At 50.6% G+C, this 21,889-nt stretch overlaps 6 protein-coding genes across 6 annotated transcripts; 4 read left to right on the top strand and 2 right to left on the bottom strand.

Annotated features, from left to right (window-relative positions):
- Window positions 1-625: 625 nt before the first annotated feature.
- N7506_006870 (pentafunctional protein ARO1) lies at window positions 626-5,428 on the top strand (the record flags this gene model as incomplete). The annotated part of the gene is made up of 3 exons (XM_056956163.1): window positions 626-768; window positions 797-5,345; window positions 5,399-5,428. 3 exons carry the CDS (start codon window positions 626-628, stop codon window positions 5,426-5,428), a joined length of 4,722 nt encoding a protein of 1,573 aa, XP_056810497.1.
- Window positions 5,429-5,878: 450 nt separating this feature from the next.
- N7506_006869 (cytochrome P450) lies at window positions 5,879-7,642 on the bottom strand (the record flags this gene model as incomplete). The annotated part of the gene is made up of 5 exons (XM_056956162.1): window positions 5,879-6,010; window positions 6,064-6,934; window positions 6,985-7,109; window positions 7,164-7,351; window positions 7,411-7,642. The coding sequence occupies 5 exons, from the start codon at window positions 7,640-7,642 to the stop codon at window positions 5,879-5,881; spliced, it is 1,548 nt and encodes a 515-aa protein (XP_056810496.1).
- A 3,438-nt stretch (window positions 7,643-11,080) lies between these two features.
- Window positions 11,081-12,434, top strand: N7506_006868 (putative integral membrane protein Pth11-like; the record flags this gene model as incomplete). The annotated part of the gene is made up of 6 exons (XM_056956161.1): window positions 11,081-11,216; window positions 11,269-11,288; window positions 11,336-11,372; window positions 11,423-11,490; window positions 11,542-11,912; window positions 11,966-12,434. 6 exons carry the CDS (start codon window positions 11,081-11,083, stop codon window positions 12,432-12,434), a joined length of 1,101 nt encoding a protein of 366 aa, XP_056810495.1.
- Window positions 12,435-12,716: 282 nt separating this feature from the next.
- On the bottom strand, window positions 12,717-13,505 carry N7506_006867 (sulfotransferase family protein; the record flags this gene model as incomplete). The annotated part of the gene is made up of 1 exon (XM_056956160.1): window positions 12,717-13,505. One exon carries the CDS (start codon window positions 13,503-13,505, stop codon window positions 12,717-12,719), a length of 789 nt encoding a protein of 262 aa, XP_056810494.1.
- Window positions 13,506-18,256: 4,751 nt separating this feature from the next.
- N7506_006866 (uncharacterized protein) lies at window positions 18,257-18,547 on the top strand (the record flags this gene model as incomplete). Its single annotated transcript, XM_056956159.1, has 1 exon — window positions 18,257-18,547. The coding sequence occupies one exon, from the start codon at window positions 18,257-18,259 to the stop codon at window positions 18,545-18,547; it is 291 nt and encodes a 96-aa protein (XP_056810493.1).
- A 76-nt stretch (window positions 18,548-18,623) lies between these two features.
- N7506_006865 (zinc finger BED domain-containing protein) lies at window positions 18,624-20,316 on the top strand (the record flags this gene model as incomplete). The annotated part of the gene is made up of 2 exons (XM_056956158.1): window positions 18,624-20,190; window positions 20,255-20,316. 2 exons carry the CDS (start codon window positions 18,624-18,626, stop codon window positions 20,314-20,316), a joined length of 1,629 nt encoding a protein of 542 aa, XP_056810492.1.
- Between the last annotated feature and the right edge of the window lie 1,573 nt (window positions 20,317-21,889).

Here is a 21,889-nt window from a genome sequence, read left to right as displayed (position 1 = left end):
ATACGATCCAGCAATTAGGGTTCTGAGATCAGCCGTAGGAAACCATTTGAGGAGCTGAATAGGAGGAGTGGGGAATTAAATGTGGGTAGTATCTCCGATTGCTTTTGTTGAGGTGCAGTGGGTGAAAAGCAAAAAAAGTAGACTATTGAGGAGGAAGGGCCATGTGAATATGAGGAGTAGCACGAATGAGTAACATCTGAGCTATCCAATGTTGAGGATCAGAGATATCTCCAGGGGAGAGAGGAAGTTGGGAAGGGCAAGTCCACCGCGGGTAACAGATTGCCTAAACCTGCGAGGCGGTGAACAATCTGCCCGCGACACCGGAGTTCGTGTTTTTGTGGGATTCTTTGGAGATTTCCTTTCGTTTCTGTCTTGACAGATCTTGAAGAGACTCAAGAACAAAAAGATTCGGATATTCTTCTCTATAGGTACGTCTATCGATTCCACATGTTCACATACTCTCCTGTCACCTCAGGGGCTTTCAATCGATCTATGCATACTCCGTACCTGCTAGCCTCAGAGTGGGGGCAAGCCTAAAAGTTACTATGAGTCAGGGTGGGACTAACAAATATTCACCCAGAATGAATTGAGTCCTGAATCTTGCCCCTTCACCATCAATCCCATAATGTCCGATCCCACCAAGATCAGTATCTTGGGCCGGGAGAGCATTGTCGCTGATTTCGGTCTTTGGCGCAATTATGTCGCCAAGGACTTGATCAGTGAATTGCCCTCCACCACCTACGTCCTCATCACAGATACCAACCTCGGGTCCATCTACACCTCCACCTTCCAAAAGACCTTCGAGGAGGCCGCCGCCTCCATCTCCCCCCGCCCCCCGACTCCTCGTCCACAATGCCGCACCCGGCGAGAGCTCCAAGTCCCGCCAGACCAAGGCCGACATCGAAGATTGGATGCTGACCCAGAACCCACCATGTGGCAGAGATACTGTGGTGATTGCTCTGGGTGGTGGAGTCATTGGTGACTTGACCGGCTTTGTCGCGGCAACCTACATGCGTGGTGTGCGCTATGTGCAGGTCCCCACCACTTTGTTGGCCATGGTCGACTCTTCCATCGGAGGAAAGACTGCCATTGACACCCCGCATGGCAAGAACCTCATCGGTTCCATCTGGCAGCCGTCGAGAATCTACATTGATCTCGAATTCCTCGAGACCCTGCCCGTCCGGGAGTTCATCAACGGAATGGCCGAGGTCATCAAGACCGCCGCCATCTCCAGCGAGGAGGAGTTCACTGCTCTGGAAACCAATGCGGACGTTATCCTGGCTGCGGCGCGCAGTGTCGTCAAGCCCGGTCAGGGCCGCTTCGATGGAATCCGCGATATCCTGAAGGCCCGAATCCTGGCTTCCGCCCGCCATAAAGCCTTTGTTGTCTCTGCTGATGAGCGCGAGGGTGGTCTTCGCAACCTGCTGAACTGGGGACACTCCATTGGACACGCTATCGAGGCTATTCTTACTCCTCAGATCCTCCACGGCGAGTGTGTCGCGATCGGCATGGTCAAGGAGGCTGAGCTCGCGCGTCACCTCGGCATCCTGAAGGGTGTCGCGGTGGCTCGTGTCGTCAAGTGTCTTTCCGCCTACGGCCTGCCTACCTCTATGAAGGACTCCCGTGTCCGTAAGTTGACCGCTGGCAAGCACTGCTCCGTGGATCAGCTGCTGTTCAACATGGCATTGGACAAGAAGAACGACGGCCCCAAGAAGAAGGTCGTCCTTCTGTCAGCAATTGGCCGCACCCACGAGCCCAAGGCCAGTGTCGTCTCCAACTCCGACATCGCTGTTGTCCTCGCTCCCAGTGTGGAGGTCCACCCCGGAGTCCCCAAGACTCTCAATGTCACTTGCGCACCTCCCGGCTCTAAGAGTATCTCCAACCGTGCTCTTGTGCTTGCTGCGCTCGGTTCCGGAACTTGCCGCATCAAGAACCTCCTGCACTCCGATGATACCGAGGTCATGCTGAACGCCTTAGAGCGCCTTGGCGCCGCTACCTTCTCCTGGGAGGAGGAAGGTGAAGTCCTCGTTGTTAACGGTAAGGGTGGAAAGATCGTCGCGAGCCCCGAACAATTGTACTTGGGTAACGCCGGAACCGCTTCTCGTTTCCTTACTACTGTGGCCACACTTGCTACCCCCAGCAGTGTCGACCATAGCATCTTGACTGGTAACAACCGCATGAAGCAAAGACCCATTGGTGATCTTGTTGACGCTTTGACCGTCAACGGTGCCGGTGTTGAATACGTGGAGAGCAAGGGCAGTCTTCCCCTGAAGATTGCTGCTTCTGGAGGTTTCGCGGGAGGCAAGATCAACCTTGCCGCCAAGGTCTCCTCCCAGTACGTTTCTTCCCTGCTCATGTGTGCTCCTTACGCCAAGGAGCCCGTGACTCTGAAGCTTGTTGGTGGCAAGCCCATCTCTCAACCCTACATTGACATGACCACTGCCATGATGAGATCTTTCGGCATCGATGTGAAGAAGTCTGAGACCGAGGAGCACACCTACCACATCCCCCAGGCTAGCTACGTCAACCCGCCCGAATACGTTGTGGAGAGCGATGCTAGCTCCGCAACCTATCCTCTGGCCATTGCTGCTGTCACTGGCACCACCTGCACCGTCCCCAACATTGGCTCCAAGTCTTTGCAGGGCGATGCGCGCTTCGCGGTCGACGTTCTGCGACCCATGGGCTGCTCTGTCGTCCAGACCGACCACTCTACCACCGTCACCGGTCCTTCTGACGGTGTCCTCCAGCCTTTGTCCAACGTTGACATGGAGCCCATGACTGATGCTTTCCTCACTGCCTCCGTGCTCGCGGCTGTTGCCCGCGGCAAGGATTCCAACCACACTACCCGCATCTACGGTATTGCCAACCAGCGTGTCAAGGAGTGCAACCGTATCAAGGCCATGAAGGACGAGCTTGCCAAGTTCGGAGTGATCTGCCGTGAGCATGACGACGGCCTCGAGATTGACGGCATTGACCGCTCGACTCTGCGCCAGCCCTCCGGTGGTGTCTACTGTTACGATGACCACCGTGTTGCTTTCAGTTTCAGCGTTCTGTCTCTGGTTGCCCCCACATCTACTCTCATTCTTGAGAAGGAATGTGTCGGTAAGACATGGCCAGGCTGGTGGGATTCCCTCAAGCAGATGTTCGGTGTCAGCCTTGATGGTAAGGAGCTGAAGGAAGAGGAGCATGCTTCCTCAACCCATGCTGAACGTAGCAGCGCTTCGGTCTTCATCATTGGCATGCGCGGTGCTGGCAAGACTACCACCGGCAACTGGGTTGCCAAGGCTCTTGACCGTAAGTTTGTGGACCTTGACACCGAGCTCGAGACTAGCGAGGGTATCACTATCCCCGAAATTATCAAGACTCGCGGCTGGGAATCTTTCCGTGACTCCGAGTTGGCTGTCCTCAAGCGCTGCATGAAGGACCGCCCCACCGGCTATGTCTTCGCCTGCGGTGGTGGTGTCGTTGAGATGCCAGAGGCCCGCAAGCTGCTCTCGGACTACCACAAGAACAAGGGCAACGTCCTCCTCATCATGCGCGATATCAAGCTGGTGATGGACTTCCTCAACATTGATAAGACTCGCCCCGCCTATGTCGAGGACATGATGGGCGTGTGGCTACGACGCAAGCCTTGGTTCCAGGAGTGCAGCAACATTCAGTACTTCAGCCCGCACTCTAGCTCATCAGAGCTTGCGCTTGCTTCCGAGGACTTCAACCGCTTTGTGAAGATGGTCACTGGCCACGTGGACAGCCTGAATGCTATTAAGAAGAAGAAGCACAGCTTCTTCGTCTCACTGACCCTGCCCGATCTCCGCCCAGCTCGTGAGATCATTACCGAGGCCTGCGTCGGCTCCGATGCCGTGGAGTTGCGCGTCGACCTGCTCAAGGACCCATCCGTCGAGGGTGATATTCCCTCAGTCGACTACGTCGCCGAGCAAATGTCTCTTCTCCGTCGCAGCACCTCTCTGCCGCTCATTTTCACTATTCGCACTAAGAGTCAAGGTGGTCTCTTCCCTGACACAGCTCATGATGAGGCTCTGGCACTCTACAGATTGGCATTCCGTTCTGGGTGTGAATTCGTGGATCTCGAGATCGCATTCCCAGATCAGCTCCTCCAAACTGTCACTGAGATGAAGGGTCACTCCAAGATCATTGCCTCGCACCATGATCCCAAGGGAACCCTTTCTTGGTCTAACATGTCTTGGATCTCGTCGTACAACCGTGCTCTGGAGTACGGTGACGTGATCAAGCTCGTCGGCGTTGCCAAGACCCTCGATGATAACACTGCTCTGCGCAAGTTCAAGACTTGGGCCGAGGAAGCCCACGAGACCCCCTTGATCGCCATCAACATGGGTGACACTGGCCAGCTCAGCCGTATCCTGAACGGCTTCATGACCCCCGTCTCTCACCCCAGCCTCCCCTTCAAGGCCGCCCCCGGCCAGCTCTCCGCCACCGAGATCCGTCGCGGTCTCTCGCTGATGGGCGAGATCAAGGCCAAGAAGTTCGCCATCTTCGGCTCCCCCGTCTCTGCCTCCCGCTCTCCAGCCCTCCACAACACCCTCTTCGGCACAATGGGTCTCCCCTACGAATACACTCGTATGGAGACCACCAACGCCGAAGACGTTAAGGACTTCATCCGCGCCCCCGACTTCGGTGGTGCATCCGTGACCATCCCCCTTAAGCTTGACATCATGCCTCTTCTCGACGAAGTCGCCCAAGAAGCCGAGATCATCGGCGCCGTCAACACCATCGTCCCCGTTCCCAACGGCGACAAGCCCCGTCTCGTCGGCTACAACACCGACTGGCAAGGCATGGTCCGCTGCATGCGCAATGGTGGAGTCTACGGCTCAAGCGGCAATGAGAGCGCCGTCGTAATCGGCGGCGGCGGTACCGCCCGCGCCGCCATCTTCGCCCTCCACAACATGGGCTTCTCGCCCATCTACGTGATCGGCCGCTCCGCCGCCAAGCTCGAAAGCATGGTCTCCACCTTCCCAACCAACTACAACATCCGCGTTGTCGACAACTCTAGCCAGCTCGAGTCTATTCCCCAGGTTGCTATCGGAACCATCCCCGCTGACCAGCCTATCGACGCCGGCATGCGCGAAACCCTCTGCCACATGTTTGAGCGCGCTCAGGAGATTGATGGTACCCTTGTTGGCAAGCCTTCTGAGGCTAAGCCTCGGGTTCTGCTGGAGATGGCTTACAAGCCTGCTGTTACGGCCTTGATGCAGCTTGCTTCTGATGCGGGATGGAACACTATTCCTGGTTTGGAAGTTCTTGTTGGTCAGGGTGTGCACCAGTTCGTTCACTGGACTGGTATCACCCCCCTTTACCACGAGGCACGGGTAAGATAATCTCTATACCTCTTTTCGTTGATTCATCGCTGACATCTTTCTAGGCTGCTGTTATGGGCACTGAGTCCTCGTGAGGACTTTTCCGGGTCTTTACATTCTCACGCTTGACGCCGTCATTTCCCATGTTTTCACGACGGGGAAGCGGGCTATCAAAAAGTTTAGTTGACTTTTCCGCTTTGTAATTTCCTGTCCTGTGTGATATGATATTTTTTCTATATATACTTTCGGTCAATGATATTATAGTATCTGCCACTTTATCTTTCATTCTCGGGGGCATGCTAGCCTCTTGAGATTCATGACGGAGCCTTGAGGCACATGCCATCTTAGTCTAATTTCGGGAAATTTCAGGTGCACACATAATGAGATGCAGTCATCCCGAGGTCAACATTCGCGGGTCATACTTGGATGGTTTCTCAGCAGTGATGATAAGCAATTATGTCGGTTGCTTTTGCGGCCGAAAATGCAATTTATCAACGAAGTATTAACAAGATATAGGTTTTCACGAAGAATCTTGGAAAACACATTCATTCGGCCTTCACCTCGTCCCGACGAGATATGGTGAGCCACAGATCTCTCCAGTACCCAATACCACCCATGATCTTGAATTTCGCCTCAGGCTTGTCAGCCACAACCTCCGGCTTGTAGTGCCGGAAGAACTAAAAGCTGTCAGTGTACGCTCCTTCTATATGTTCAAATAGAAAGAACTCACCTGCAAAGGACCCTTGAACAACTCCATCATCGCGATATCCTTACCCAAGCACACACGCGATCCATACCCAAACGCGAAGTTATACTTGTTATACAACTTAGCCTTTTCAACATCCAACCATCTCTCAGGCTTGAACTCCTCAGCATCATCACCATAAAGCTTCGGGTCACGATGCACAAGATACGGATTGCAGCTGATCTCCGTACCAGCAGGAGCGAACGTGCCATACAGATCAAGACCAGGCTCCGAGACATAGCGTGGGAAGATATTAGGCGCAGACGGACAAAGACGCATAGTCTCCTTCACGCAACCAACATAGAAAGGCAAGTGCTCGATGACCTCACTGTACTGAGGCATTTCAGAAATGAGACCCTTGCGGGTTGCGTTGTCTATTTCCTCCATCATGCGGTTGTACGCGGAGGGATGGGCCATGAGATAATGGATCAGAGCCTGGAAGGCTGTACCGGTTGTATCGGCGCCTGCGAGGAGAACGAGAAGGACCTCTGCGCGAATGTACTCGAGATCGAGGGGCTTGCCTTCTTCGGTAACGGCTTCGAGGAAGGTCTGGAGGAGATCGGTGCGTTCGATCTTCTTACCGTTTTCGATGTCTTTGGTGCGCTGGTCGATGAGGCGATCACGGAAGCGCATTAGGACTCCGATTCCGGAGTCGTCGGCTGGTGTTGCGACGAGGTATTTCTTCAGGAATGTGGTTTTCACCCATGAGGTGAATGGGTGCAGGCGGGAGAGGAGTCCGAAGGCTGGAAGACCGTCGTGGAATCCTTGGATGAGACCGCCGATATCCTCGCCCTTCTCAATGAAGCCGAAGGGCTCGCCGAACCCGATTTCGCTGATGATGTCGTATGCCATGTAGCTGCTTCGGTATTAGTGGGACACCTTCCTATTATGTTTGTTACTACTTACACAGCCCACCAAGAGAAGTCGAAGGCTTCGCCACTCTTGCAGAACTTGCTGTCGAGCTTGTTGGTCCATTCCTTGATGCGCGCATCGATAAGAGGCTCCATCTTCTTGATGTTTGTGAAGCTGTACTGCAACTGCTGTCAATTTCTGAGGCGTCACTTTTGGTCTAGATCGTTTCATACAGGGCCAGCAACGTGCTTTCTGAACACGGCATGAGTCTTGTGAGACCTCATATTGAACAAAGACTCGGTTTCACCGAAGCTTCCAGTGATATAGTGTCCAGTCTTGTCCACATTTCGGTGGTAGACCTCGGGGAGCTTCTCGTGATCGCTGACCAGCAGCAATGTTGGGGTAATTCGAACGACGGGGCCTGCGAGATACTTGATTAGCATGGTGGGGCTCGTATGCAAGACATGTCTAATGACCGACCATATTCCTTCGCAAGCGCATAGACAGTCGGTACCTCTGTTTCCTGGAGATTGTGCTTTGCGATCCAGAGACGAGTCACCGAAGCCCAGAACGGACCGGGAAACTTGGCGAGCGGATGGAAGAATCGATAATAGACAATCTGCCAGCCGAATTTGAGAGCAACATAAGCAACCAATCCCAAGAACAGATTGGTCACTGTCAAAAGGGACAGGACGTTGCCTGCAAGACCCATGGCGTTCAGTGACACGGATTGGACATAAATGAAACAAATGATGAGGGGAGGAAATGGCCCCTTCCAAATATACGGATTACTTATCCTTAGCTTCGCATGTATGTCTAACAATGGGGATTGTAGTAAGGGAGAACATGGCATTGGCCAGTGGGCTATGCAAGCTAAGCTGTCTACTCCACGACGGCTCTTCGTGCCTTGAATCATGCACGTCTAGACCCATCCGGGCTTAAATGGCAGAAGCTACGGAATAAAAGTTCATCCAAGACCCATTGGACCCCCTCTCTGTCATAATGTACACGTAGTTAGAGCATAATTCAAGGCATCAAAATCAGTGTGGATGTAAGATCGAGACTCCGCTCGCTAATTCGCAATTAGAGCTTCGTGGATGGTTCCTCATTGCGCACACTGGAGCCAAGTAATCATCATTCCCACCGTGTTGGAACTTCCTGATAAGGAAAAGATATTCCAGGGAGAGAGGAACTGGAGAAGACCCATCTGTCAAGGACTCTTGGGGGCCATCCGGCATCCTCCATTTAGGAAAACACGCCGTTGCCATTCATGGATGAGACATTGATCAACACAGAAGATTGCTTAGTATTCGTACCCATACGATGTCAGTGCTGACCTCGGGCTCCATGTGAACCTGAACCCGAAACCGAAGAAAAGGCTCGTTAGCACAGGGCTAGAACTCAGGGAAAATCTCAAAGTACGGAGTACCGATGGACTACTCCATTCTCCGTTCTCCGTTCAGCGGTGGTGGATCGAGAGAGTGTGTGGCGTTCTCCACCAACGAATTTCGAGGATCTCACTGGACCGGGGGGCTGTCGACTAATTGAGAGGCTACAGACGCCAGGGGCGGCCCGGGCGCCCTACCTCGTGCCCAAGTTTGTATACATTTAAGAAGTGTCACCCCCGATCACAAGCGCGAACTCTTGATTTTCGATATAAGGGGTGGAGATACGATAGGTCGAATGGTTCGTCGAGAAGTTGCAGAGAGATTCAATTGTTAGATCGATCCTGTGGTAAGCAGTAAGCCCAGCTAAGGGTACTTGTACATCGGGGCTAATCCGCCATTACGAGTTTTCTCGTGAAACAAGTTAGTCTCCAACTTTTGACGGTGGGGACGTCAAGGAATGTGCTCCACTAGTCTCCCCCGAGAGAGAGAAAAGAAAAAAAAAGCACGAAAAATGTGACACACGAGCCGATGATCGTCACTGACTGCAGTCGAGGTCATTCTACAAGTACGGAGTACACTTTGTACAAATGGAAGCTGGACTCCGTGCAATGCGACGATTAGACCAGAGTGACTGATCTATAGATTTGTGGTTAGTTATCGGCGATAAATAGTAGAACAAACTTTGCCCGTCACGGGTGCTGATCTAAACGGCCGAGCAACTCAATTAATTTAACGGAAAATAGTTTCGAACTGTGCAATGGCTTAAGATTAGTTCAAAGGGGGGGCTGGTCCACGGGTGTTGCGGGAATGGCCCCGGGGGGAAGCTAGATCCGCCTTGGCTCTCTGGCCCTTCAAGCCTACTTCGCAGGACAAATCAACCTTGGAAGTCCAAGCCTACACACTATAAGAACACAATTCTTCCTTGTGAATGGACAGCCTCATTTCTTTGTCTATGCAGGGTTCCAAGGTTTATGCATCTCATATCACAAAGATCAGATTGTTAGCTCATGTTGATGTGTTTAGATCCTTATTTCCATAGATGATTTCATTTCAGGTTCCCCTATCTCACGGACCACGAACCGCTTCAATTAATAACTCTGTTCGAGTCAATTTCTAGTGCAACGTTTTCCTGCAGCAAACAAGTACTTCGGCCAATCTCGCTTAACAAGACACAGTCTACTATGGGTGGGTGAGCAGGTCTCCACACTGGACGGGTCGGAAGGCAAATGGGTCGTGCAGATCAGAAGAGCGAGAGCTCTCTCTGTGTGGATGACAGCTAGCGTCAAATCTGCATTAGGGGGCAGTCGTTGAGCCGGATCATTGCGAAAGGAAGAATTATTTCGGGCCTTGAAACGTCCGTCCGTGCTGATCCTCTTAGCCCCTCTTATTACAATGTCGGAAAGATTTGCAGAGATTTTGCGATGCCAAAACAATCCTTGTTTGGAATAATTAAGCAGTGTTCCGACAGGGATTCTAGTCGCCCCAGCAGACAGGGTAGGACATTTGACTTCGCGCGGCGTCCTGTCACTTGGCCCTGCATGTGAAGTCAAAATGTTGTCTTGTTCTTCTGTTGTACTCCGTAGGACTCCGTAAGTTGTCCAGTGCATTCTGGACCTGGTCCAAACGCTGTAGGATTAAGATCACCATCGGAACCATCGAGATAAAATCGAGATGGAATAAAAATAAATCAGATCGGAGAGATCATTCGGCTACGTTTCCGCCCTGCTATTCATTTCCCCGGCCTATGCACGAGCGGATACGAGCTCATTTTTTTTTATTGATTTGCTCTATCCAATCCCCATTGCTTTTTTTCCTTTAACCTCATATGATATGCCTTATATTGAACGCTATGGGTATCACTTTCAAAGAGTCTGCCAATAGTCCCAAATGATCTACCTTGAGACGTTGAATAATGTAGTCGACTATACCCAGGCATCCCTGTTCAAGCCAATCCGATCCCTGTTCGTAAGTGGATAGCCATTAACCTGTTTAAACGCACACGCCTTTTCCGGGGGTTCCATCCAAGGAACTGGGTCCGTCGGTCTCGCAAAGCAGTGGATATATCCAAAGGATTCTATACTCCTCCCGAGGTCGGCGAACAACAAGGAAACCATGACAAAAGAATTATGAAGACTCCGCGTCTGAGCAGCAAATCACAGTCCGGCAGGGAACTAATCTTCTCGCCTCTGAGATCAGCCGCCATCTTGAAACTTGAGCCCCTCTCTCCAAAGACGGCAGGCGTCTGTTAGTGCTCACGCAGCGATCAGCGACGGCCTCAGAGTGGGTGGTGGAGGTGGAGATGGTCAGTTCTGACAGTCTCGTGTTTCGTGTCTCGGGACTTTCGCAGAAGGTAGTTTGCAAAAGCCTACTCCGTAGTACCTGCATGAAAATCATTGCCTTGTTTTTGCGAATGTGCTTTCAACGGGCGAGTGGATCTCGAGGGTACTAGTTGGACCTTGCACACCACTCGCATATCTGGGCTATAAACTCGGTCTTTTTGTTCGTGCTAGTTCCAGGGGGCGTCGGGCTTTAATCTTTAAATCCAAAGTCGTCTTTTATAAATGAGCTCCGGGGTACGAACTACTTTCTTCGGTGTTTCTGGTGATACTTGCAGTTCGATTCATGATTTCCTTCTCTGTGAGAAAAGAACGTGAAACCACTGTCTGTGCCACTCATTGAATCCTGTTTATTCTCTCCTTCTAATTTTTGACTCACTTTTTTCTTTCCTTCCTTCTCTTTTCTCCTACTTCGCCCCTCTTACCATGGCCGGCAGCAATGGCTCCCAGGGCCCCGTGGTCGTGGGTATTGCCGTGGCGTTTGCTGTCTTGACAGCAATCGTCTTGGCGCTTCGTCTATTTTCTCGCATTTATGTCTTACATAGAATGGGTGCCGATGACTGTATGTGGTCTACAACTTTGTCTTGCCATCAACACCACTGACCAAATTTTAGATCTTATTATTGGAGCTTGTGTAAGAAGAACCATTTCTGCTATCCGAACGACAACTAACAGAAGCAGCTATTGTCATGGGCATTTATCGCTGTCACCATTATTGGTATGTTTGCTCCACCACTCAGCAGCCTTCTCCGTCCTAACATAACCTAGCGGTCCAAAACGGGCTTGGAAAACATGCCGCGGATATTGATCCATCCAAGATGGTTACCTACGCATTTGTAAGGAATGACCACTCACGCATGACACTTAAAGTACTAACATCTATCTAGGTGGTTTGGCTGAGCTCCATGTTTTATCTTGCCACCCTTGGATTCATCAAAACATCGGTGCTATGGTTCTACACCCGACTCGGAGATCGCTACCTCACCCGTCTCTCTTGGATCATGATGGGAGTGATTGTGGCACAAGCTACCTCCTTTGTACTTGTTGCAGCATTCCAATGCCAGACCATTAGCAAGGCTTGGACTGCCACTGGACCCGGAAAATGTGTCGACATCAACCTCTTCTATCTTTGTAACGCCGCACTCAACATCGTCACGGATGTCTTGACATACACCTTGCCAATCAAGGTCATCTTCAACCTCCAAGTCCCTCAAAAACAAAAAGTTGTTCTGGCAGTCATTCTTTGCCTCGGTCTCTTGTATGTATACGTTGGTCATTTGGCTGGTGCGATCGCTAACATTATTCTCACAGTGCATGCGTCTCTTCTATCATCCGAATCACCTATATCCCCTCCATGCTTTATGGAACCGATCCTACATACGACATCAGCGGTGCTATGTACTGGTCGGTCATTGAAACCAACGTCGGTATCTTCGCCGCATCTATCCCGTCATTCAAAGCGATTGCCTCTCGCTTCCTGCCCCGTTTCATTGGCGAATACAGCAGTGGAAAGAAGTCCGCACCCTGGTCCGGAAACACCACCGCCAGGCGGTACGGATCTGGCTTCAACAAAGTCACAGACCCCAACAACATCACCTTGGCAACAATCAACGACAAGGATATTACCATGGGTACCAACATTGGTGCGGCGAGCAACTCCAGCGAGGAGAGAATCATCCCCCACGGGAAAATCTTCACTCAGACGGAGATCGAAACTACCGTCGAGTCAAGTAATGACTACGGAGGTTATAACTCATCTTTCGAGCGGGCTCGTCGATGAATCCAAGTTTGAAATGGGCGGTTTTATAAAAAGGGTATAATATTTGCACATACATGTATTTCGGTTTGATATCTGTACAACACTCTTTTGATGGGAAATATCACTTCTTTATGTCTAATGCATTTCGTAAACAGCGTCGCCGAGCAGAGTCAATGAGCCATTCATGCTTCACCAGCCCGGTACTAACAGTACGCGGGATATAGGCCATCGAAGCCCTGTGTCCCGTTCCCGTTTCTCAAAATGCCACATGATCGTCTGAAAATCTTCAAAGTCATTTCCGTCTCATTTCCACATGCGGAAAGCCGCGACCCCAGCCCCAACGAAAGCAAATAAGAATGCCCATCGAGTGAGGCCCCTGCGGAGGTGATACTGAATCGTGCGCTCAATAGCCTCAGAGTCATTCACACGGGGAAACGGCACATCCACTGGAGGATCCAATCCCAAAGCCTCGCACAGCGGGCCCCAGCCATCCTTGACATCGAAGAAAACCAACCTATCCTCCGGAACAACCTCCTTCAACCACTCAATATGCCTAGCATATGTTTCCCTCCCATGCATACCCATCACCCTCCCATATATGGACTCCCACTGCGCCGCAAGCAGATACCCATACGGGATGAAATGTCTCATGCCTTCGAGCGGTAGCAAGACAGCACGAGCAAACCAAACACCCGTCAGCGTCTGCACGTGATACATGCTCGTCTCCCACGATACCGGATCGCGCGTCGTGCAAATGACCTTGGCGTCCGGGTAGAGTTCCATGAGTTCCGGGACGAACTCGCAGCCTGGAGAATCGGTGATGGCGACGTAGCCGGCCAATCGGCTGTGCAGGAGGGATAGCATTGATGAGTGAGATTCTGCATCTTTCTTAAACCATCTTCGTAGGATCGGCATCCATGACTTTATTTCTGTGGGTGGGCCGCGCGATATTTGCGTCCCGCAGTGGTACACTGGTCCGTTGAGGAGGATTTCTATCGCTTGGCTGAATGATGAGGTTCCTGTGCGTGGTAAACCCGCTCCGATGATCTGGATCGAGGAGCCTGGTTGGGGTTTTGATGCTGTGTGGCCCATGCTGTATGTGTTTGGTGGTTTGGGGTTTGAGGTGTGGTTTTTTCCTTTTTTTCTTTCCCCCCTTCGTTGGAACTTGTTTCAGGTTCACTTGTCGGCCGAGGGGTGTTTCTGGTTTATTATGTGCAGTTGAGTAGCTCTACGGAGTGTTCCATGGCGTTTTCTACTCCGTAGACTAGTCAAGAAATGGGCGGTCGCGTAAAGATAGGAGGTTCGGATGTTTGGGGATTTCCGCCCCCACATCGGACTTCCCCCTCCCAATTTTGTGATCTGCGCTCCCGTCGGTTTGAGAACTCCCTTGGTTGTTGATGATTTACAATTTACAGTCGAAATATGAACTTTGATTTCTTTTTGAGAATACTCAGACTCTTGCTTTTTCTTTTTCGAGACTATTTCCACCACAGGTTGGAATCAAACAGTGGAATTCGCATTGTACCTGGGCAGGATCAACAAAGTTGCCCACTATATCTGGGACAGGAACTACTTCGGGTTAATGTGTGTCTTGGTGTTTGGACAAGCTTCTTTTTCCTATTCCGGCCAGGTGGTCGCCCACAGAGCCCAACCTCTCTTCTATGTGTGCATAACTACTATGTCGCTATCATTTACGGTCTATCACAACATTTTATATTTTCATATTCATATCCCGACTACCACTATAGGTAGGGGCAGACCTAGAGTCCACCCGTGAACCCTTGAAGAAGCTACTATGTGGAAATTCCGACCTCAATGCACCGGGGGCCGCCGAAGTTTATATGATGCACCGATATTTTCTCTGGCGCTACAAGGGACCTTGGGATATAAACTGGAAATTATTTCCAATTTACACGCCTAACCTATAGGTAAAACTCCGGTCGGGTGTCACTCGAGGAAGTTTGGTGCGATATTGGGATGTGGTGTAACCAATATATCTGGTGACAAATCGTGTATATATTTCTGCGCAGCATGTTCACATCTTGGAAGCTACGAGAACATGGGCCATCTATGGATACCCTAGGCGATACAGGGCACTGCTAACGAAATTATAGGAACTTGTGAAACAGCTGGACACCCTGCGAGGTACGGAGCACCTGGGCGCAAGGTGGGAAAGTAGGTATCTTGACTTCAAAATTTCGATGGTCGGCACGTGTCCGAAGGTAGGGGCCAAGGTGCCTCTTCCTGTGAACACAGTGTGTAAGGGCTGTACATATTTGCTCGAGACATTCCAAGGGCTCGCGTGTTTGGCTTCTAGAATAGTGCCATAGGCAGCGAAGTAAAAAATCCCATCCCTTGCGGGCCCCTGTCAGAGCGATGAAGCACATAGCCACAATCGTCTCGTGCAAATACGCATCTCCTTGTAAGTCTTTCCCAAACCGTCCATCACAACATGCGTTCGTCTAGATGACGACGCACAGACGACGCATACTCGTAGTATACACCTACGCGGCAGGTCCAGTAACCGAAGATGAGACATCCATTCCGAGAGTGACTCATAGCCCATCATTCACAAACACAAAGTACAGATAAACCGGCTGTCAGAAATGGCATCAGGTATGCAACGAAAATTCTACCCATGCGAGCAAGGAGCATGGTACTCCGATTCGATAGAGGGCCGACATTCCGTTCCGAAAATAGAAAGCTTCCAGAAATTCCAAAGCCAAGCCACTTGACCTAATTCGGCACTAGCTGCATGTGCAAGCCACGAAACATCTTCTGGAACGTACCAGAAATACCGAATTACCAATACCAAAAGCGTCTAACTGCTGACCTGCTGTACGGTAAACCGGCATTCTGAACCTCGTACGGCATTACCGACATGTGGCTGTGCAGCCCTACCCCAGGGACCAATCATGCACATCGAAAAGTCTACCATCTTGCATTAGCCTGTTACTAAATATGATACCTGCATGGAAATCTTGCACTGTCGTCCGAGTACTCGGTTTAAGGTGCTGACAAGTTTGTTTTGTCGGGATTCTTTGCCGATGAAAAATTTTTCACTTTCGATGATCACTGCAAGGGCCTCCTTTCGTTAACGGTTGGTCGACATGAGCCCGTGTCTGCTGCCGAATTAAGAAGGTGGGAAGAAGTGCTGATATGTACGGAGTATATGATCGCACTCCGTATAATATCTCCGATCGCTAGCTGAAAAACCTTAGATCTACAATGTGGCATGGTTGTGGCTTCAGTGGGCCATCTCTATCTCAACACTCGGATCAGCCGGTGCTGGTTTGCCACTTCCCCGGAGTTTGTAGGGGCCACAATATGGCATTTCCGCAAGACCGTACGACAATGCGGACCTAAATCTATGGAGAGGAATGCGTAGAAGTGTCGTTGAATTTGGGCCAGACTGATCGGTAGACACGGCACACCCCCGGACCCATTTCGGCGTGTCCAGACCGAGAGAGTCGCAGCGATCCGAGAACATTGCCGGTCGAATTCTTGTTCGGACGCACTAGCGGAATTCCTCAAGAGGTGCTTTGTTGGTCACATGGGATCATAAGTTATTGTTTCTGCCTTGATACAATTAGGAATCAGGAATCAACAAAGAGATTCGGGATTTGCCACCCGAGCCCTGCTCGGAGCGGAGGTCCTCGTTCCGCGATCTATCCTGTACTCCGTATACACTTTGGCATTTTAGTGCACGGCCACAAGTGACAGCGCTAGGAAACATTGGAGCGTAAGCCGCAGTACGTGCATTTTTACGTGCTGTTCTTTCGGGTGTTTGCCGGTAATAGATTAAGTGCCCAATCAAATATGCAGGGATTCGAGCTAAAAAATTCTGCAGTCTACATGTTTAGTAGAAAAACACAATTACCAGATAATACTACGAATTCAAAACAGACGGTCTCAAAGAGGAAGGACAGAGGAAAATGATTCCCTTGGGTGCCAAAAATATCAGGCAATCCACACACACACCATGTGACCATGTTATGCGCTCTGCACGGAGTAGCCTGACAAGGAGGCCGAGTTGGGCATATTCCGCCGACCGTATAGAAAGACAAGCGCTTACATGGTAAGACACATCGCTTCCAGGTATTGACTAGATTGACTAGGGTGACTCAAGATATGGTCAGCTGGTCACCATCTCTAGCAGATCCATGGACCCGTGTCCAACTTCAGCTTATCATGCCATTAGCCTTGAATGCAAACAGGGTCAGCTGACTATCGCGGTTGTCTGCGGCCGAGAAGAATGGGGATGTCTTGAGCGGAACCCGCCGATTGGCGGGGTTCACATCGCAAGACTGGACAGTCGCGAGACAGTCGCAAGACAGCTTGACACAGCCACACTGCGAGCCCTGGAGATACTCGGCCGTAGAATCACCAAGAATGTACCAGCTCGTACAGAGGAGAAAGTATTACCCAGCGGAACCAAGCTTCCCCCAGAAATCAAATAAACGTTGGGGACGGCGGCTCCGAGCCAGTGAGCACCAGCCACATGGCGCAGGCCCCGATGTGGCTAGTGTCGATTGAAGAAGCGCCAGGAAAGCAAAACCACCTCGGCTGAAGGAGTACATCTCTCCGAATCAATGATCCACATTTTTGGTACTCCATACATGTACATGTGCATGAGTCTTGCAAATCATGCCCAATCACTTCTTCTAGTGGATTCCGTTTGACTCACCGGGGGATAGTTGGGCCGTGAGCTACTCCGTACACGCGATTGCTAAACCCCGAGAATGTCCCAAAAACCGAACTAAGGTGTGGCTCAGCCTTATTTCGATGGTGGTCGACTCCACCCCCATTCTTTCCTAATTTTGGCCCTGGTCACCCGAGTCCTCTGATCGGAGCTAGTTCTAGACTATGTGTTAGACTATGCAGATTTTTCGCTTTCTTTACGTCTGGTCGTTTCTAAGCGAAAGCAATTATTTCTTGGCGGAATTGCGAGAGGGTAAGAAAAAAAAAAAAAAAAAAAAAACGCAAACCCGAATAAAAATAAAAATTCTATCGTTGAAACCACCTGAAATCAATATGTCCGCCCAATATGCCCAATCACTTCAGTCATTAACGTGGTGTGGGTACTGTGGCTTTTGTTTAATGTAAGCCACAACTTCATCTCAGAGCAAGGGAGCGAGTGGGATAAACGGAAAGAAAGACGATCCCCAGACAAAGTAGATCAGTGGAACTCGATATCGTGCGAGTGGGAATGGAGGTAGGGAATACGAAAGCGATACCGTCGGAGACAGATCAAATACCAATAAAATACCAACCATATCCCGATTCAGCCTAGCGGGGAAGGATCAATCCCAAACGGGAAAAAAAGAAAAGACCAGAAATTCCCCTAATAAACTTAGCAATACGGTAATTCGGCTGGTAATCAATACACATACATTACCGTCGATGGTTCGGTGACCCCGGTTAAAGTGAGGTCATCTAAGCACATTGGGGTCTTTATTAACTCACTCCTCCCGAGTATCTTCTTGACTTCATTACTAAACTTCCAACTCTGACTCTTATAATCATCATATCTGGTAAGAGTCTTCTTCCTCCGGTCGAGTCATTTTCCAGAACCAAGAAACTGACCTGTTTTCTCTTACCCTTGCCCAGATCTCATTATACTTCCAACCCTCTTATAATTCTCGATCAGCCTCCCGACGTTTCCAGACTCTTCGCTACCTTGAAACTTCGAACCAGACTTTGGTTACCAGACTTCCAAAGCACGGCCACAATTGATCAGGAATTCTTTATCGGACTCTCTACCCTCGGGTGCTTATAAAAGCTCGCCTTCGCCCGGTGGCAAACCCTACCCACTTACTCTGACGTCTCCAACTCGTGACATTATGCTTATGTACCCACGTAAGGGTCTCATCACCGATCCATACAACTCAGAGGACATCATCATACAAGACGACCAGTATCCACCCGAGTTCTATACCGAGGCCGCCTTGAACTGCTCCCAAGACCGTCTACAATCACCATTCCAGTGCCACCCAACTGTACAGCTCTCCCCGCCATCTTCCGCGCCTTCCTCCCCTGCGCTCTCCTCGCCGACTTTTTCAATTCCCTACCCGCAAACCTCGGACTCTCAGTCGTTTGGGGCTCCTTCGATGACCCCCCGCCTCCTCATATAACCCGTCATACGACATCCAGGGTTCCGATTCTCCTTCACACTACCTGCCTCACTACCCTCAGCAATATTATACCCCAATGTTGGCGCAACAGCCTCTGCCCAGCAACCAGGCCTGGGACGGCAACATGCAGTTGTTGAGCCCCGCGCGCATCCCATACCCCGGTATCCAGAAGAGATCATCGCCCTCGGCCAATTCGCGCTCCATGCCTTCCGGCTACCACAGTCGGTCCAACAGCTCCAACAAACCATTACCGACCCCGGTGCAGACCCCACTTCAGAACTCCTTCCTCGCGACACCTTTCCAGAACTTCGATCCCACATCGCAGGATGCTCACAACGCTGAGACTGAAACAGCTATGCGACGAGCAATTATGGACCAGCAGAAGCAATCTTCACCACAGCAATTCCAGGGCGATTACTCTCTGGCTCCCTCAGTATCAACACTGAGTCATAATTCCCCGGTGACCCCACAGACGAGTCTCGATGAGCTCGACGACGCCTCAAAGTCGATGAGCAATGGTGAGATTCAAAATCCTGAAATCGACCGGTGGATGACACAATACTTACATTTCGATGCACCAGAATATAACAACGGCATGCCAATGGGAATTCCCAGGTTGGACAGGACGATCTCTGATATCTATCAGGATGAGCTCTACAACCCTGCTATTATGGCCGCGCCTCAAGTGTCCAACAAGCAAATGGGACAGAACCACTTGAACCCACGCAACTTCATTGCCGACCGACTGAGCGCCGCCAACCAGGGCCATATGTCTGCTCGCTCTCAATCACCTGTCAACAGACGGGACCGCTCACCTTTCCGCCCCTCTTCCCCATTCGCAGGCGACATGGGCAACGAGGCTTTGCAGCAACCACAAGCTGCTACCAGCGTGCCCATGTCTAATGCAATGAACATGAACCAGAACATGAACCAAAACACTGGTGATATCAAGACCATGTCTCCTAAGGATGCAGTTTTGGACTTCCAGGATGGGGATGACTCCATGCCTCCTCTGTTCCCTGCGGGCATTCCCTCCACTCAGCCTGATTTCAACTTGGGCGATGCGCTCGGTTTGCGACGCGACAGCGGTTCCATGAGAGCGATGGAAGCATTCCCTCAATACACCGCGCCTACTATGTCTCAGCCTCAATTCGCATTCGCTCAACAACAGAGCCGTCCTCAGAACCACCTGCTACAGCAGCCTTCTGACTTCCCATCGCTTCCTACTATGGAATCGACCGAGACACCACGGAGCCAGATCAGCATGCCTTCTACGGAGAGCATCCCTCGCCCTGGCAACACCACCTCGGATGCCGGCACCTATACTTGCACCTACCACAACTGCGCCTACCGCTTCGACTCCCCCTCTCGATTGCAGCGACACAAGCGCGAGGCGCACCGCCAAACTACACCGGGCGGCCACCTGATTAGCCGCGACACCACACTTCGCAACTCCCAGGCCGGCCCTCACAAATGCGAGCGCATCAACCCGTCAACTGGAAAGGCATGCAATTCTATCTTCTCTCGTCCCTACGATCTTACGCGACATGAACACACCATTCATACCGCCGGGAAGCAGAAAGTGCGCTGCCACATCTGTAACGAGGACAAGACTTTTAGCCGAAACGACGCTCTCACAAGGCGTAAGTATTCACCCCCTTTACACTTGACCCTTAAACACCGTTCATACGCTAACTTTCATTACAGACATGCGAGTCGTGCATCCCGAAATTGATTGGCCAGGCAAGCAGCGTAGAAGGAGGGACTGAGTACGCCTTCTACGTCATGGCCCACCGGATCGGCATGCCGAACGTCATAGGGTGGATCCACTTGGCCCCACCAAAAATCCGGGGCTTCGTCATGATGACGATTATTACCCTAATTCTGTATCACCATTTCGGTTTCGATTCTTATGTGTACGATTTCACGCGATGATGTTCTATTGCATGCGGACTTTGCATTGGCTGGTGTGTTTTGATTTTTTTTGGTTTCTTGGTCGCTTTCGACCCTTGGGAAACGGGTTTTGGTGTTGTACATTGTTGTACATGGTGTTGCATTTTTGATTTCGACAGTACAGTCTATGCCTTTGTACTATAGCACATTTTCCAAAAAAAAATGTATATTAGCTCTTTTTGGATACGAGATGAAAATATGAACTATGACCAACTCATCAACTCATCAACTGGCCCCATGCATTCATCTACTTTAATTTGTAAACATACACAATCTACTGTACGGAGGACTGTACGGTGGGTGCACTTGGTGAGCTTTCCATATCTCCACACTCCACCTCCACAGCTTACGAGTACAATCTCGAAAATGAAACATACGCCCTGAAACATCGACAGGGTCTTTTCAACGGCTTCATATCTCGCCAACCACGATTATCCCATATACCCACCTTGTGTCAGCCACCTGGACTCCTCACGCCGATCGAGTATGTTGTACTGTACACACTGATCGAACAAAACCCAATAAAGTTGCTGTGGGGATATTATACTGCATCAAGAATGTAGAAAGCAATAGCTCACCGAGATCACGAAATCAACTTGGCTTGCATGGGACCCTCCCAATTGGTGGTATTAAAACGCGACCCATTCGCGATTTACAATTTACCAAAAGTCTCCTTAATTATGTACTTGTACAAGTTACCTACAAGTGCATAGACTTCAATCCTGATTGCGTCCCATGAGCATTCTACAACCTGTACATCGCGATGAAATCAGCCATGAACTCAGAGAAAACTAGAAAAATAAGACCTGAGAGTACGAGCATGACCCCATGATTGCGTAGATGGCCCAACAAACCTTGGAACAAACCCGACACTCAAATTCCGGGCTGATAAGCCAATCTTCCCACGACCCCGGTACTGGTACTGGGATTGTGTGGGTGGAAGTTGGGGTTTCTCCAGTCTACGTAAGTTGTATATCATCCGAAGGTTTGACGGGGTTGTGTGTGTAGCTCTCTCCTTAGTGTCGGGGGTAAATCGATGTCCTTCCCCGCGCACTAGTGGGAATTAAAAATTTATTGAACGTTCGACTGTTGTCGTCATTGAGTTCTGGGTTTCCGTTTCTTCGTTCTCTGTAATTAGATGTGATCGAGCACCGAGACGAAATTAGAACAAATTTGTGCGTTATGCGGTGCGAATTGCACGATTCCTTCCGATGGCTGAATACTGTAGAGCGGCCCCTCAAGCCATGTACGTTTGTGTGAAGGATAGTCTTAAATTGATAGGCAAGATAGACAGCTTGGGTGGAGCGGTGGCTTCTTTGTGGGTCATCTTTGTAAATTACCCGTGTAAAGTAAGACGGATTTCGCGGTGTGGAGTAAGGAGGTGAGTGT

This window comes from Penicillium brevicompactum (assembly GCF_028827555.1).
Source record: "Penicillium brevicompactum strain IBT 35665 chromosome Unknown utg000005l_segment0_segment0, whole genome shotgun sequence".
NCBI lineage: Eukaryota > Fungi > Ascomycota > Eurotiomycetes > Eurotiales > Aspergillaceae > Penicillium > Penicillium brevicompactum.
This window is presented reverse-complemented; position numbering and strand designations above follow the sequence as displayed.